Source organism: Antrostomus carolinensis, unplaced genomic scaffold (assembly GCF_000700745.2).
Source record: "Antrostomus carolinensis isolate BGI_N321 unplaced genomic scaffold, ASM70074v2 scaffold12373, whole genome shotgun sequence".
NCBI classification, from domain to species: domain Eukaryota; kingdom Metazoa; phylum Chordata; class Aves; order Caprimulgiformes; family Caprimulgidae; genus Antrostomus; species Antrostomus carolinensis.
Genome location: NW_010304545.1, coordinates 35174 through 48682, shown reverse-complemented (window position 1 = coordinate 48682; position 13509 = coordinate 35174). Strand labels below are relative to the sequence as shown.

Below are 13509 nucleotides of genomic sequence, written 5' to 3'. Positions count from 1 at the left end.
GCTGAAGGAGAGGCAAAATGTTCTAAAAATATTAGCTTAATAAATCTCTGGCAAAGTTGTGGTGTATTTGCTTCAGCATACGATATAATTTTGTTTCAAGGATCTATTCAGCTTTGTAACTTTTGTCTCTACTTTTTTTTTCCCCACAAAAATGTCATTTACTAAAATAGAAGCTGATCAGGCTCATGTTAAACTCAGTAACAGAATTGCCTTTGAATTAAATAGGAGTGAGAACAGTCTCAGACTGAACAACAGTGAGGACAATTATGGAAGTGATTATACAGAAAAGGGAGATTAAAATTAACAGCTCAACAATTAAGTAGGAAATAAACTAAAGAATATACACAAAATGAAATAGGTTAGACTAAAAATACAAACAAAGACTATGGTTTCCAGAGATGAAGAAATGGATTAGAGGTCTAAATCCTTTTGGAGTTCAGTAGGAGCTGAGTGTCTGTCTACTTGTTAGTTTTTTAATTCCTGATCAAAATTAAACAATTTGAACAAAAGAATTAGGCAAATATAAAGTCCAAAGGGTGTTAGGGAGGAACCCTAAACCTATGGCAATGCTTGAAGAGCATAAAGGGTATGAATTAAGAAGCACATAATCAACTACTGACCAAATATCAAGGCCAAATGCTATTTGGTAGTACAGGGTCTAGTCAAGTGGCTCTTGCCGATGGTACACCAAGACAGCCACAGCTTTGAGGTGGCCCTACCCAGGTATTTTCCTTTTTGTCAATTCCCCCAAAAAATGGTTAGAAAGAGAAAATTTGAAGCGATGAGGAGGAAGACAAAGCAGAAATAGATAGACAGAACGTTCATACACCCATTCCCTCTCCCTGCTCTGCTGTTAAAGGCAAGTACCTGTTTCCAGAGCTGCTCCCAGCCAGCTCCATGACTTCAAAAGTTTTAGCAAAGTGACCAGCATCCCTCTCACCCTGCAGCCTGCCTCCATCCCTAGGAACTTGTCCATAACCTCTCACACCTGGCTTTTCCTCCCTGCTCCCCACTGCAGTCTCTCAGTCTGTTTGATGTGGTTTGTAGGATGTATCTCCACTCTTACATCACCCTTCAATCCTCACCTTGTGCAGGTTCAGGGTCTCCCAAGACAAGGTGCAATATGTGCATACACACAGTGGGGCATACATATGAATATAAAAAATATTTAAAATATAAATAAAACCTGCCTTTCACATTACTGCAAGACACGGAGATTTCAAATGTTCATCATCCATAATTAAAAATAATATTAGCAAAAATCCCTAAGAGCTTCTGAAAATCTTGATACATTTAAAGGTGAATAATCACATTTTACAGTACACCTTTGAGAAGATAAGGTCTATAACATCCACTGTTGCCATGAATGTATATGTTCTCAGGATGTCTGATTGAGAAAAACAAAAAGTCCAGTCACATACACTGCAGTAGGTAGCTGGTTTTTATCATTGGATATCTCTACTCTTTCACATTTTTTTTTCTCTCTCTCTTTCTGTTCCTCCACCCCACCCTGTTGTTTGGTTCCTTCTTTCTCTAAAAATTCTGTTTCCAAATGCCTGTATCATGGCTGAGAGCAACTGACTGAAATCTGAAAGCCTGAGCACAGCCTGGGATGGATGAGGGCACCGTTGAATATAACAGGTGTCCAAAAACCATCACGCACTCTGTTTCCTTTATCCAAGGCAAAACACTGACAGGACTCAGTGATATCACTGGAAATCACAGAACATCTGCCTGCTTTTGGCAATTTATATCAATTGCACTAATTGATGAGATAAACAACATAAAGCATGCTTAATTTTAGTGACTCTGTATATCACAATACTTGGATCCTCTTGTCTTTGACATAACACCTTTGCAGAATTCTGGAGTGTAAATGCGACTAGAAGACAATTGGTACCTCCAGAATAGATCACTCCCAAAACAGCATGAATCCTATATGAACTATTCCAAATAGATCATTTGCCCCTTCACTATCACTCTGATTGCCTAGTGTAGCACACTCTCTAGGAGAAAGTGCTGCTACACATTAGGAGGACCAGTACTAAGAAGAAGCAGGGTTGTTCAGTCTACTACTACCTAATACACCAGACCTTTCTGGGTGGAGAGTATGGGCATTTTACTACAACTTGGAGTACTTAAAACAATTTTCTTTTCAACCCCAATATAATCAGTTATATCCAGAGAATATGAACATCATTTTATTTGCCTACTTGAGGGAGATGCATAACAGAGAAGAGGAGACTATTCTGCTCCTTAGGACCATAGTAGCTTTTCATCCCGTAATAGTTCCAACTGACATTACTCATCTTAAACATAAAGCATGCAATTCTTGGTAGACTGTATTACAGAAGTTTAAATGTTATGATCATATCTAATATTCTCCCTATTTTAAGCATCTGTATTTAGTATGTCATCTTGAACTCTATTCACAGGGTATGTCACTGGCATTGCTAATTTCGAGTCTCTCTCTTCCATATGATGAATGCTTTCAATTATTTTTCCACTTGCTTGCATTTTTCCAGTTGGCATCACATCTTGTTTCACACCCTTACTTCTAATTTCTCTTTTGCTATGACACCATGGTAATTCTGAGATTAAAAACAAAGATAGATCATTCCCATTCTCTCTCCCTCATATCTAAAGCACTTTCTACTTTGGCATACAGATGTATTTAATGAAACATTGTATTGCTTCTCCTTTTCCTGTACAACCAATAAAGTTGCTTCAAAGTAAGACATGATCTAACGGTTCTATAATACACTGACCATTTTCTCAGAATTCACTGCTTTGGATAGATTTAAATCCATGTAACTGGAGTTTTACAATATGATACCTAACCTCTAACTCTGACACGGAACTAAATAATGCTACATTTGGTGTTATGAATTCTTACAATAAGAACACAAATTATGTATTTAAATACACTTGATTACTTTTCCATAGAAAATGGGCATGCTAAGACAAAAATGAGTCTGGGAACCAATTACCCACTCTAGAACAGAGCCAACACTACATAATTTCAAAGACTTATATAGTACCCCTATTCAGCAAATTATTTGACCATACATTTAAAGTGCTTTGCTGACTCTCAAATACATTTTACACTTGGGTCTGTGTTTCAGCATATCAGGGTGGAAAGAAGTGGTACAACTTATCAAAGAAAACCTTTGAAATTTTCAGATGTTACTCATGTAATTTTGTATCACATTTCAGTGTTCTTGGAATATTACAGCATAAAACATATGCCATGTGTAGATGTAGGTTGTAGAAAAGTCAGAAAAGACCAGAGATTGCAAAGCACTTCACCCTCCAAACAATGCTACAAACATTGTGCTATAGAGTAAGCACACACAGTTGATTTGGAATATAATACCTACAATATGGAAACCATTTTTCCTGAATTTTGTGGATAGATTCAGGAATTTTTAAGGACTTTCTGTATGTGTTGCCAAAAATTATCTGAAAATTAAGCAGAGACCATATGTAGCATATCTAATTAAATAAACTTGCTATTGTGTACACTGCTACTCTGGTGAGATTTAATTGCTTTTGAAATATGGAAGACAAAGAGAGTGATTACTTGGCTTAGACAGGGGATAACACTAATGACAGCTTTTTAGTTTTGCATGTGCTTATAAAAGCTGAATTAAAATTTTTAATTCCCTACAAAAAAAATTCTCTCCCTTCACTGACATGGATCTTCTCTCTGCCTGAGATATAGTTGTTATGCCCACAAGTTTTTTGGCTGAATGGCTTTTTACAATCACTCTCCACTGTAGCTGGTTCTTTTAAAGACTAAGTCACAGTCTTGCATAAATGAGAACTTTAAACTAATCTCTAATATGGCTAGAATGGGTAATCAAAATCTTGCATTTCCAGGGAAATGGATGATCAAGAGAGATTTGTACTGGCCTGATCCTATAAGAACTGCTATCTGTAAGCAGTCCTTATGAAACCACTAAGCATATTGCCCATATGGAAAGATGGATGTTCACGATATGATGTCAAATGTACATGCTGTACTCAGCATTTAGTGGATGCTTTGGGGACAAAGAAGGAGAGACAGAAAAGTTACTGAACTGAGAACACACTGAGAAAAGTGTTTCTCTTTCCTGTATTTATGAATTCCCCGACATTATTTTACTGTTTTCTAGATACAGGGAAAGTGTGTTGACACAGTCAGTGATAACCAAGTAAAGATGGTTTCTAAGAGAAGCATAAGCTATCCTATCCCATTGAGGAAATTAAAATTGGAGAAGGAAATTCTATAAGAACTGTTTTAATTAACGGGAGGTTAGAAAAAAATTCCTGATAGATTGCTTCTGAAGGGTTTCTTGCATATATGAGTGTAATACTAATTGCTGATAGAGCTGGGATTCATAAGATAAATCAGTAGCTGCGTAAAAGAAAGCACAATCAGAAATGCTTGTACTGGATTGAAAAACTGGAATGCCCAGATTGGGGAGAAATCTCACAGAATCTGCTCTGTTGATATAAAATTTAACTATGTTTTAAAAAAAGTATCTGTTTAAGGCATTTGGCAATACTTCTTAATATAAAGTTTGGCTTTATGAACACAGAATTCTCCCCCACTCCTTTATTTTATTGTTCAGTTAAGTAAAGCAGTTATCTTATTCAAGTGTCTGTCCAGATCTTTTCTGCTATGGCAGACAGACAAACAGACTTAACATACTGTGACAGATACAAATTAGAAAAAAAAAAAAAAAAAGAGATATGTGAGATAAGACAGAAAAAAGCAGCTCTCACCTAAATTTTATTGCATTTAGAATATGAGAGTAGTGGTTACATTTTGAGAAGCAAATTTGAGAAAAAATTAGATAGCTGAAATGTTCTAGCTCAGAGGCACAGGATTTTAGATGTTGGTTCATTTTTCAGAGTTAAGACTGAGCTGTTTCACATTTAAAGGAGGACTTAAATTTAGTTTTATATAGCTAAATCTGGATAGAAACCTGTTCCCTAGAACAGCTCCGTGCTGATAAGTACCTCTGGTTCCCACTTTTTTCCCTTCTGTTCAGCAATGCTTGGCTGTTTCAAGAGGAGGTTTGTAGCCTCGTTGTATGACGGCCTACAGCCTGGCAGTGAAGTCAGGAGCTCTGAATACAAGCCCCTCAACGCTGAACAGACATCAGGACCTAAAATTTGTCCCTCCTGCTGCTAGATTCTTCTGCAATGGAGGGTGAGAAAAGAATGAAGACTGATATCAACAGCTGGCTTCCTACAATTGCACTTCTGCTCCATTAGAAGCTGGTTCACAGAAAAGTACCTAATTGCTGGAAAACAAATGGATGCTGACTTCACCCACTTCTTGCTGGCCCCTATGCAGTCAAAGAGCTATATATATAGTTTGAGAGATGTGAACAGGATTGTCCTTTTGAAGTCTTTGAGGCACCTCTTTCTACTAGTTATACATAGAATTTTCACTCTAGCTGTAAGAAGACTGGATAGTCTCTCCTCCTTTCTTTTGCTGGTAATGCTTAGGTGTCTAAAATACAGTTGTGTCCAGGGACAACTAAAGAAGCTAAGACTTTTCCCAGAAAAATCTGTAAGTTCACCTATACTATATGTTCTAGTACATCTTGACATGTACTAAAGAAGCTTCCAGTGTTTTGAAATGGTATCATTGAATGTCACATGATATTTCACTTCAATAATGGTTCTAGTCAGTATGGAGGATTTAGGCTGAAATATTAGGAAGGATCTGCATCATCTAGCTTTAGGCATCCAACTTTCATGCTTTGAATTATTCTCTGAAAGTATAGTTTCTCTCTCTTCAGTAATGCCACCAGAAATTCAGAGTCCTAAACAAAGGTGCTGCGAAATGCATCTTTCTAGACACCTGAAGAAGGATTCAAATAGTGAGGATAACTCCTGAGTAAGTTTGATATTCTTAGGCAATGGGCCAATCATAGCCTTGGGATTTCTTGGGGAGAAAATATTTGATAAGTTTAAATGCTGTTTGTATTGCTTTTTGAAAAGAATATCCTTGCAGTGAAATTCTTTTCCCTTCTTTGAAAAGGCCTCTGTAAGTCAGGTTGCTTCTAGAATTTTGTTTGGAAGCCTTTGTTTTAAAAGGTTGAGTGCATCACATAATAGTCATGATTATAAAGACACACTGACAAAAGTAAAAGACTTCCGTATGCAATAGTAAGACAAAGTATTTGAGTCTTTGGTCCTCACATTCTAAAGCTTTACAGTTTGTTGTCAAAGCAGGATTTCTGTGAGACAATTCATGACACATAATATTCAAAATTTTGCATGGAAGGCTAGCTACCATATAATGATGCTGATAGTAGTCACACAAATTCTTCTAACACTGGAGCTGGGAACATACCACAGTCAGAAGTGGCACCTGGCTGCAGTGTTCAATCAGCTTCCAATACTAGCCAAAGAACAATAGTAGTCAAACTCCCCTATCAGTTCATGCAGCAAACCCAAATCATAGAAACATCCTTATTACAGTGAGTAATTGAGACATTACAAACTTCTGGGTGGTTATATTTAATGTGGTTTCAGATTTGCTTGTTTTGATTTAACTAGAATATGTTCTACATGGATCTAGGCTTGTGTGAGCTTATAGTGTAGCCTTGAAATAGCAGTAGAAGTCTTTGGAGATTCAGCCAAAAAGACAGTAAAAAGACCTGGACAAGCAGCAGTCATGAAGTATAAAATAATATGGAATCTATAAAGAAAACATAGTAGCTTCACAGATATTACTAGTTGTCATGCTACAAACACAACCTTTAATAAATCATCTTCATACATAGAATTTCAAAACAAGAAAGTACATCTACTCTTTTAGTCTGAGGCCAAATCCCAATGCATCTGAAGCTTTCACTAATAATAATAATGTAGCTTTGTGCATGTTTCAGAATTTGGTCCCAGAAAACATCCCAAGAAAGAACTAAGAGAATCAGTGATTAAATGGAATGAGACATCCAACTACTGAAATTTTGTGTTTGCATTTCTCACAGAGCTTCCTGCAAGACTGTCTTCAACTGAAATATTTGGAATTACTTACTGTGCAAAGTGTCTCAAATGTCTTTTCGGAGACAAAGGATCCATCAAGACCAAAAAGAAAAATAGATGCATAAGAAAGCATCCCTCCAAGGATAATAAGGTTGTTCATGTAGGGACTGGACATCTTTATTAGTCTATGGACAAAAGGTGATAGTGCATTAAAGAAGAAAAGATTACTGCTAGGCTATTAGAGCAATAAAGAAGAGCTTTTTGTAACCAGGCAAACAGATAACCCTTGTTGCAGAACTCCGTGAAATATATAGGCATGCACACTATTTGATATTTTACAAAGTCTAGCATTGTTTCAGGTTTTTGAATGTTTAGTAAAAAGACCTCCTATTTTACTGATGGATTAATTAGCTAGGGTTAATATTAATAGCAGGCAGTCAAACACAAATTAAAAAAATATGCTTTTCAGACAGTATAAAATAACTTGTTTTAGCAGACAGGCAATCTGTTTCAATGTGAATATATTACACAGTGATTTCAATTAAATAGTTCTAAAATATCATCTTTCTACAGTTTTAATATTTTCCTTACATATAGATGACAGATTTTACAAACATGGCATTTAAATATGAAAGAAGTAGTGATAGAAGTAACATGAATGCCTTACTTCTGATTTCTGTTTTTGATGTTAAAGAACAGGAAAGCACTGGCCATTATCATTCCCAGGATGGTGAGGGCAGAGAGGATGCTGTATAGAGGTAAGGAGATCTTGCGTAGCTCCTCCTGTATAATTGTTTTGTCCTTTGGAGGCTCAACTCCTGGAATTACAAGAAGAAAAAAAAGTTAAACCTCATGCAGATGTAGAAATTCTGTAAGAAAATATGTCTCTCCTCAGTACTACACCTAAATGTAGCAGATTTAGCAACTGTAAAACACATCAGTAGGTGATAAAATCATTGAATTTGATAGATGTATATTAATCACACTGATTGACGAGGAGTTTTATATTTCTGGAGCAGGTAAACATCCTTTTTGGAAGTAAAAACACAACAAAACCCTAATGCAGAGCCCTCATGCTACCTATCCTCATGGTATGCTAAAATGACTGTATGCATACCATGGCTGTGAAGTTTACCAGGAGGTTATGCTTTCCTGAAACGAGTGACAAGGCAATGAGTAGAAAACAGAGGACATAGTTTCTCAGCTTACTGTCATTATCACCAAAGCAAATTCAAATGGCCTGTCTAGGTATCTACCACTGCTGGAGACCAGTCTTGGTGTGACAATACTGGGGCAGGGACTGATGACCCCAGGGGGCTGAAATAGGGTCCTGGCCTGTGGGCAGGGTAGAAAAAGCCTGGGGAGGGGGGGAACATGCAGGATTATTAGTGCCCTCGAGACTCTACAGAATGGAACAGTGTGGAAAAAGGGATAGCAAAGGTTTTATAGGGACAGACCCACTTTGCAAATCCCTGCAGATGTGGACTTGAATGTCTGAACTTAAAAACTATGTTTAAAGCCACGTGCTTGATCGACAGTCAGCTCCCACTAATTAAAGGCTTCTTGGTTTAATTAAAATAATTACTTTCCAACAAGTGTAATAAAGCTCTGCATCCCCTACTCCCCACACTCTATTTTACCTGCTTACTAAATTTTGCCTTGGTGCAGGGGAATGGCAAAAGGCCTCTTGGCTCACTGTCTTCCTTCAGAAAGGGCTTTGTATGCCCTGCAGTGCCTGAGCTTGTCCTTTCGCATCGGTTCTCCGTGAGGCTGTGAGAACAACCAAACGGGGCCGAGCAACTTCATGGCACAAAATGGCTGCACGGGCAGAGCCCTGGGGCCCTGCTGATCACAGAGCTGTAACTGACTAGCAGCTGCCGTAGCTACATTTCACTCTTCTGCTTTGCACCTAGAACAGTCAAGGCTTTGTACAATAAAACAGCTTTATCCAAACCAGGTAAGCTGAAACAATTCAGACAACGGAAACTTGCGATCCTTTCGTCTTTATGCTCAATAGTTCTGCAAAATAATTTCCTTTCAGGTGATCACAATAAAGTGACACTCAAGGAACCCTTTGCTGATTTGATATTGGAGAAAAGTACCTGAGAATTTTCCCTTTCCATCTCAGAGCATGTGTTTACAGTGCCTGACACTTCACAAAATTAGGCAACAAGTAACAAAACAAAAATGCGATAAAGCGCATGCCTAAATTAAAGGAACTAATATTAAAGGCAAAAAACACACTTTGCTGTATCTAAAATATACAGAGTATATTGATGATTTGTATTTATTAAATATAAACAACCAGTGATTCTATAAAATGTATTATTTGTGCAACGGTCATTCAATTCTATTTTTTCTAATATTACAAATCATTGGTCTCTTGTCTGCAATTTTGTGCAGTTTAAACAGGGCTATATTTACTACTCTTCATTTCAAATACTTAAAGTTACTAAGCTTTTTATAATGCCCGGAAGACCTAACAGCATTGTCCTCCACACTATCTTCATGACTGCCTCAATTAAAAGTTATGATGTGTTGATGTGCATAAAAACCTGTTTCCTGTTACTTGGTTCATCCTGCAAATACTCTCTGGAAATTACTGGTATTGAATCAATATTCAACTACACCATCAGTTCCTCCTTACAGCAAAAATATACTGCTGGGTCCCAGACTTTGGCAACTGTGACAGATTCTGTACTCTTCATTTCCAAAGTCTCATTCTCCATACAGATGTGAGAAGTGCATGTAGCTGTGCTGTTTTTAGGTCCAGCAAAGGATAACAAAAAGAAAGGTAGAAAACTCCAGCATATGGACAAGCAGTCATGGATTATATTACTGCAGTGAAACTCCAGTCATGCTCATGCAAACCTTAGGTGTTGGAACACTGGAGGCAGGTATAGTAGAGCATGGGATACAGCAGCTTGATACTCATCCACCATTCCCAAGGGAAATCACACAGATCTCATGAAGCTGACTTTACCTTTCATTACTGAATGGCACCAGAGCAGAGCTCAAGATTAAATCTTAATTATTAGCTTTAAAAAGAATGTAGAAGTCTATATTCAACAGGAGAGCCCCCTAAAAATTAATTTCAGCTGACATTGGTTGGAGAAAGCCATGGGTATGCCTGCACTCCAACTGCTGTGAAGGCAGAGGAAATCCCCATGTTAACTTTGGAGCAGCATGGGATAAAAAACAGACAGAAGATACAGCAACACAAGCTATATGCCTGCTGTGGATCTTGGGAGTACAGCTGGGTGGAACACCCTCTCTAGTCCTGTTTCACATGGACCATCTTAAAGCTAGCCTTGGTATTTTGAAATCATATTTTCTAATAGCCTAACAGACACTTCCCAAATGAAAACAACTTCTTTCTTGTGTGTGCAAACACAGCACACAAGAGCATCCTTCAGGCGAGATGAACTGGAGGAGTTAGAAATGGGGATGAAATCAGGACATTATTGGTTGGTGGAGATGAAATAGAAGACATATCTGCAGCTTGGCAAAATATCAAAGAATATTTGTGTACACACATAAATTTGAATTTGTCCTCATCATTGGAATGAAAAAAAAAATGCATACAATATCAAAATGTTGTGATTTTTTTTTTTTCAGAGTTCTCCTTATATTTTTTTTTAAGCCCAAATCTGTTCCCTTTCTCTTTACACAATGTCATAGCTTTTTGATATTAAAACTCCCAAAACAGTTCTTTAACAGTATGCAGTCTTACAAACTACATACAGTTCTTCATGTCATTCCTGTGATTCTTTCCAGTTTTCTGTCCTACCTTGGAACCTGATGCTGTTGTTAATTATTTCCAGTGTGTCAGCCACAGCATTGTACTCTCCCACCTTCACTTCCTTTCTTTCTGCAGAGAAACAAACAAGAGTGATTGTTTATGGCAGTTCACATGTTCTCAATTATTTAAGTGATTTTGTCTTCTTTTTTGACAGTACGTCAAAAGGAAAAAAAAATATGCCTGAAGTGCATGAATTATTAAAGCAGAATGCCAGACGGCTAACACCATTAAAAGAAATATTGCTGATTCTTTGAAGAAATGCAAAGTATTTTTAAGAACTCTTTTACATAGTCAGGGAATCGTTATTTGGGCACAGACATACACAGTTTAAAGACCACACACTTACTGGCTCACATCATGTAGGACATTTTCCTGGGAGAACAGCTATGGCTACATCACACGTTCCACTCTCATTTAAACAACTAGGACGTCTTGCTTAGTGAAGTGTTTCCCAGGGGAGTTGTAGTGGCAGGCTCCAGCCAGTATGGAGTAGACTGGGTAGTTAATAGATATGCTGGGAATCTAATCTCTTATTCTGACTGGGAATTAGCAACTCATTAGTACCCTGACTGCAAAACACACTATGTTACATAATTAAAACCAATGTGCACTTGAGCTAAAATTTTACTGTTACTCTCATCTGCTATTTTGGGACTCTCATCACATAAATGGCTGCCTTGGTACATAATGGAGGAGAGTAACGCAGATATAGGAATTTAATTTGTTTGGCTGATGCCTAGGCACTGTAGCTGGAAGTCTGGTACACATTTGTCCCACCCTTCTGATGACATCTGCTATCAATTATTTTCTGCTATTTCTGTTTGGGTTTTGGTATTGCTTAGAAGTAAAGGAACTTACTAAATTATCACTTTTGCACTAAAACCTTTACATTTTGATCAGAGACTTATAAACCACAGGCACATTGGCTAAAGCTTTCTTTGACGAGCTGGCTCAGCAGAGCCAAAATTTACTTTCAGGCCTCTATGTCTGGGCATGCACAACCCAATTTACTCTTAAATTCTGAGCTCATGACCCTATTTGTGACACTGATTTTGGAAGCTGATGATCTTGAACTAGACGGCAAATTGGAAAAGACTGTATTTCACCCAACAGCTCCACATTAACCTTTTATTCTTTCTCACTCAAAGTGATTGTGCCTGTTCAGCTTTGTTCAATGGAGCAGCTAGCTCCACTTTAGTAAAATCTGCAGGCTGATTAATACTAATCTGAGAGCTCCCAGGAGGCAAAAGTTTCCCTTACATAAACCACACTTCTTACTGTTAAAACTGTTTACGTAGAATTGTAGACCGAGCTGCAAATGTGGCAGAGATATCGAGGCATTGGTTATACTCCCATCAGAAGCTGGAGTTTGCAGTTCCGAAAACTGATTTGCCTTTCACATGAGCATGACCCACTTGTGGGGCCCAAAGACTAGTATGGAAAAAAAGCACAATCCCCTGGTTTCCAGCAACAGTTTCACAAAGCCCACCCACACAGCATTAATTCTTGACAGTCTTAAACGAGAAAATTTTCTCAGTAGTCATCTAAAAGCTAAAATGGTTACTGCTAAAAACGGAACTAATTCACTTCCGACTGTATTTGTAGCATGATAGCTATTACCTGTAGATCTAGAACATCAAAACACAACCTAGAGGGAAGAAAGACAAACACCAGAATGCACACCAACATACAATTTGCATATTAGATGCCAGCATCTACTTATACCAAACGGAGAGGACACACACCTTGGTGTTGGTCTAGCCACGACTTTACAGCAACAGGTTAAAACCTGACAGCTCTGATGAACAACAAAGAGAAAAGAGTAACTGCTCTAGAAACATGTCTGCATGGACCACTTACTGGGACTAAAATAGATGTGAGAAGCACATAATAGGTGGGGAAGCATATACAAAAGACAGCGTAAATCTGTGGTCTGACTGATTAAGGAACTGCAATTGAGAACTCTGTGACTGCTTCATGTGACATACAATGTCATTCCTTTTCAACATTTATAAATTCTTACATGGCTTCCTTTACAGACAAAGTAACACTGAGAATGTGCCTACAATGGTAACTGTAATGTAGTGCAATATAGATGAAGCAGCCTACAACTAGCTAGCCTGGGTACCAGGACCTAGTCCTTGTAGGAATGGAGCTTAGTAGAGCTATTTGGCGAAACAAACTTCCATGGTAGACTGAGTTGAAAACTGAGACTCTTTTGGACTTAGAAACCCAAGAAAGTGGGAAAAAAAAAAAAAGTATTTAGAACGAGGAACCACATTCCCAATGTCTTGTCCCTTACAACTTGGAAAGAACAGTTCACAGCATGCATGCCAAGGTCTACTGAAATGAAGAAAAGCCATAAAGATATCTGATATCTTAACATAGTTACAATTGTGGAAAGCAGTCTGTGAGGAAAATAAACCATATTTTTACTGACAGGAAGGATAAGCTATCCATATTACAGTAAGATTTCAGGGGTGCTGAGAGGGAGACACACATAATCTGTGGGATCTTTTGTACTCAGCAACTACAGCTGTAGGTTTTTCAATTTCCAAGCACAAGCCATGATCAGTGACAAAGTCACCTCAAAATATTAATTAAAGGAAGCAAGGAGGCAGCAGTGTATCTATCTGCTCTCTTGCACAGACCAGCATAGCTAAGGATGGTACTGCAGGCTCTTCTATTCTGTATGCTATTTCCTCAAGTTCCCTTTA

General features: G+C 37.8%; 1 protein-coding gene across 1 annotated transcript in view; it reads right to left on the bottom strand.

The window, feature by feature from the left end:
* GABBR2 (gamma-aminobutyric acid type B receptor subunit 2) overlaps nucleotides 1-10861 on the bottom strand; it is a gene marked incomplete at its 5' end in the record, with an annotated part of 37821 nt that extends 26960 nt beyond the window's left edge. The window contains 3 exons of the mRNA XM_010164499.1: nucleotides 7043-7175; nucleotides 7658-7808; nucleotides 10781-10861. Coding sequence (XP_010162801.1) covers nucleotides 7043-7175; nucleotides 7658-7808; nucleotides 10781-10861 — 365 coding nt within the window. The remainder of the gene's footprint in view (nucleotides 1-7042; nucleotides 7176-7657; nucleotides 7809-10780) is intronic.
* Nucleotides 10862-13509: the final 2648 nt, after the last annotated feature.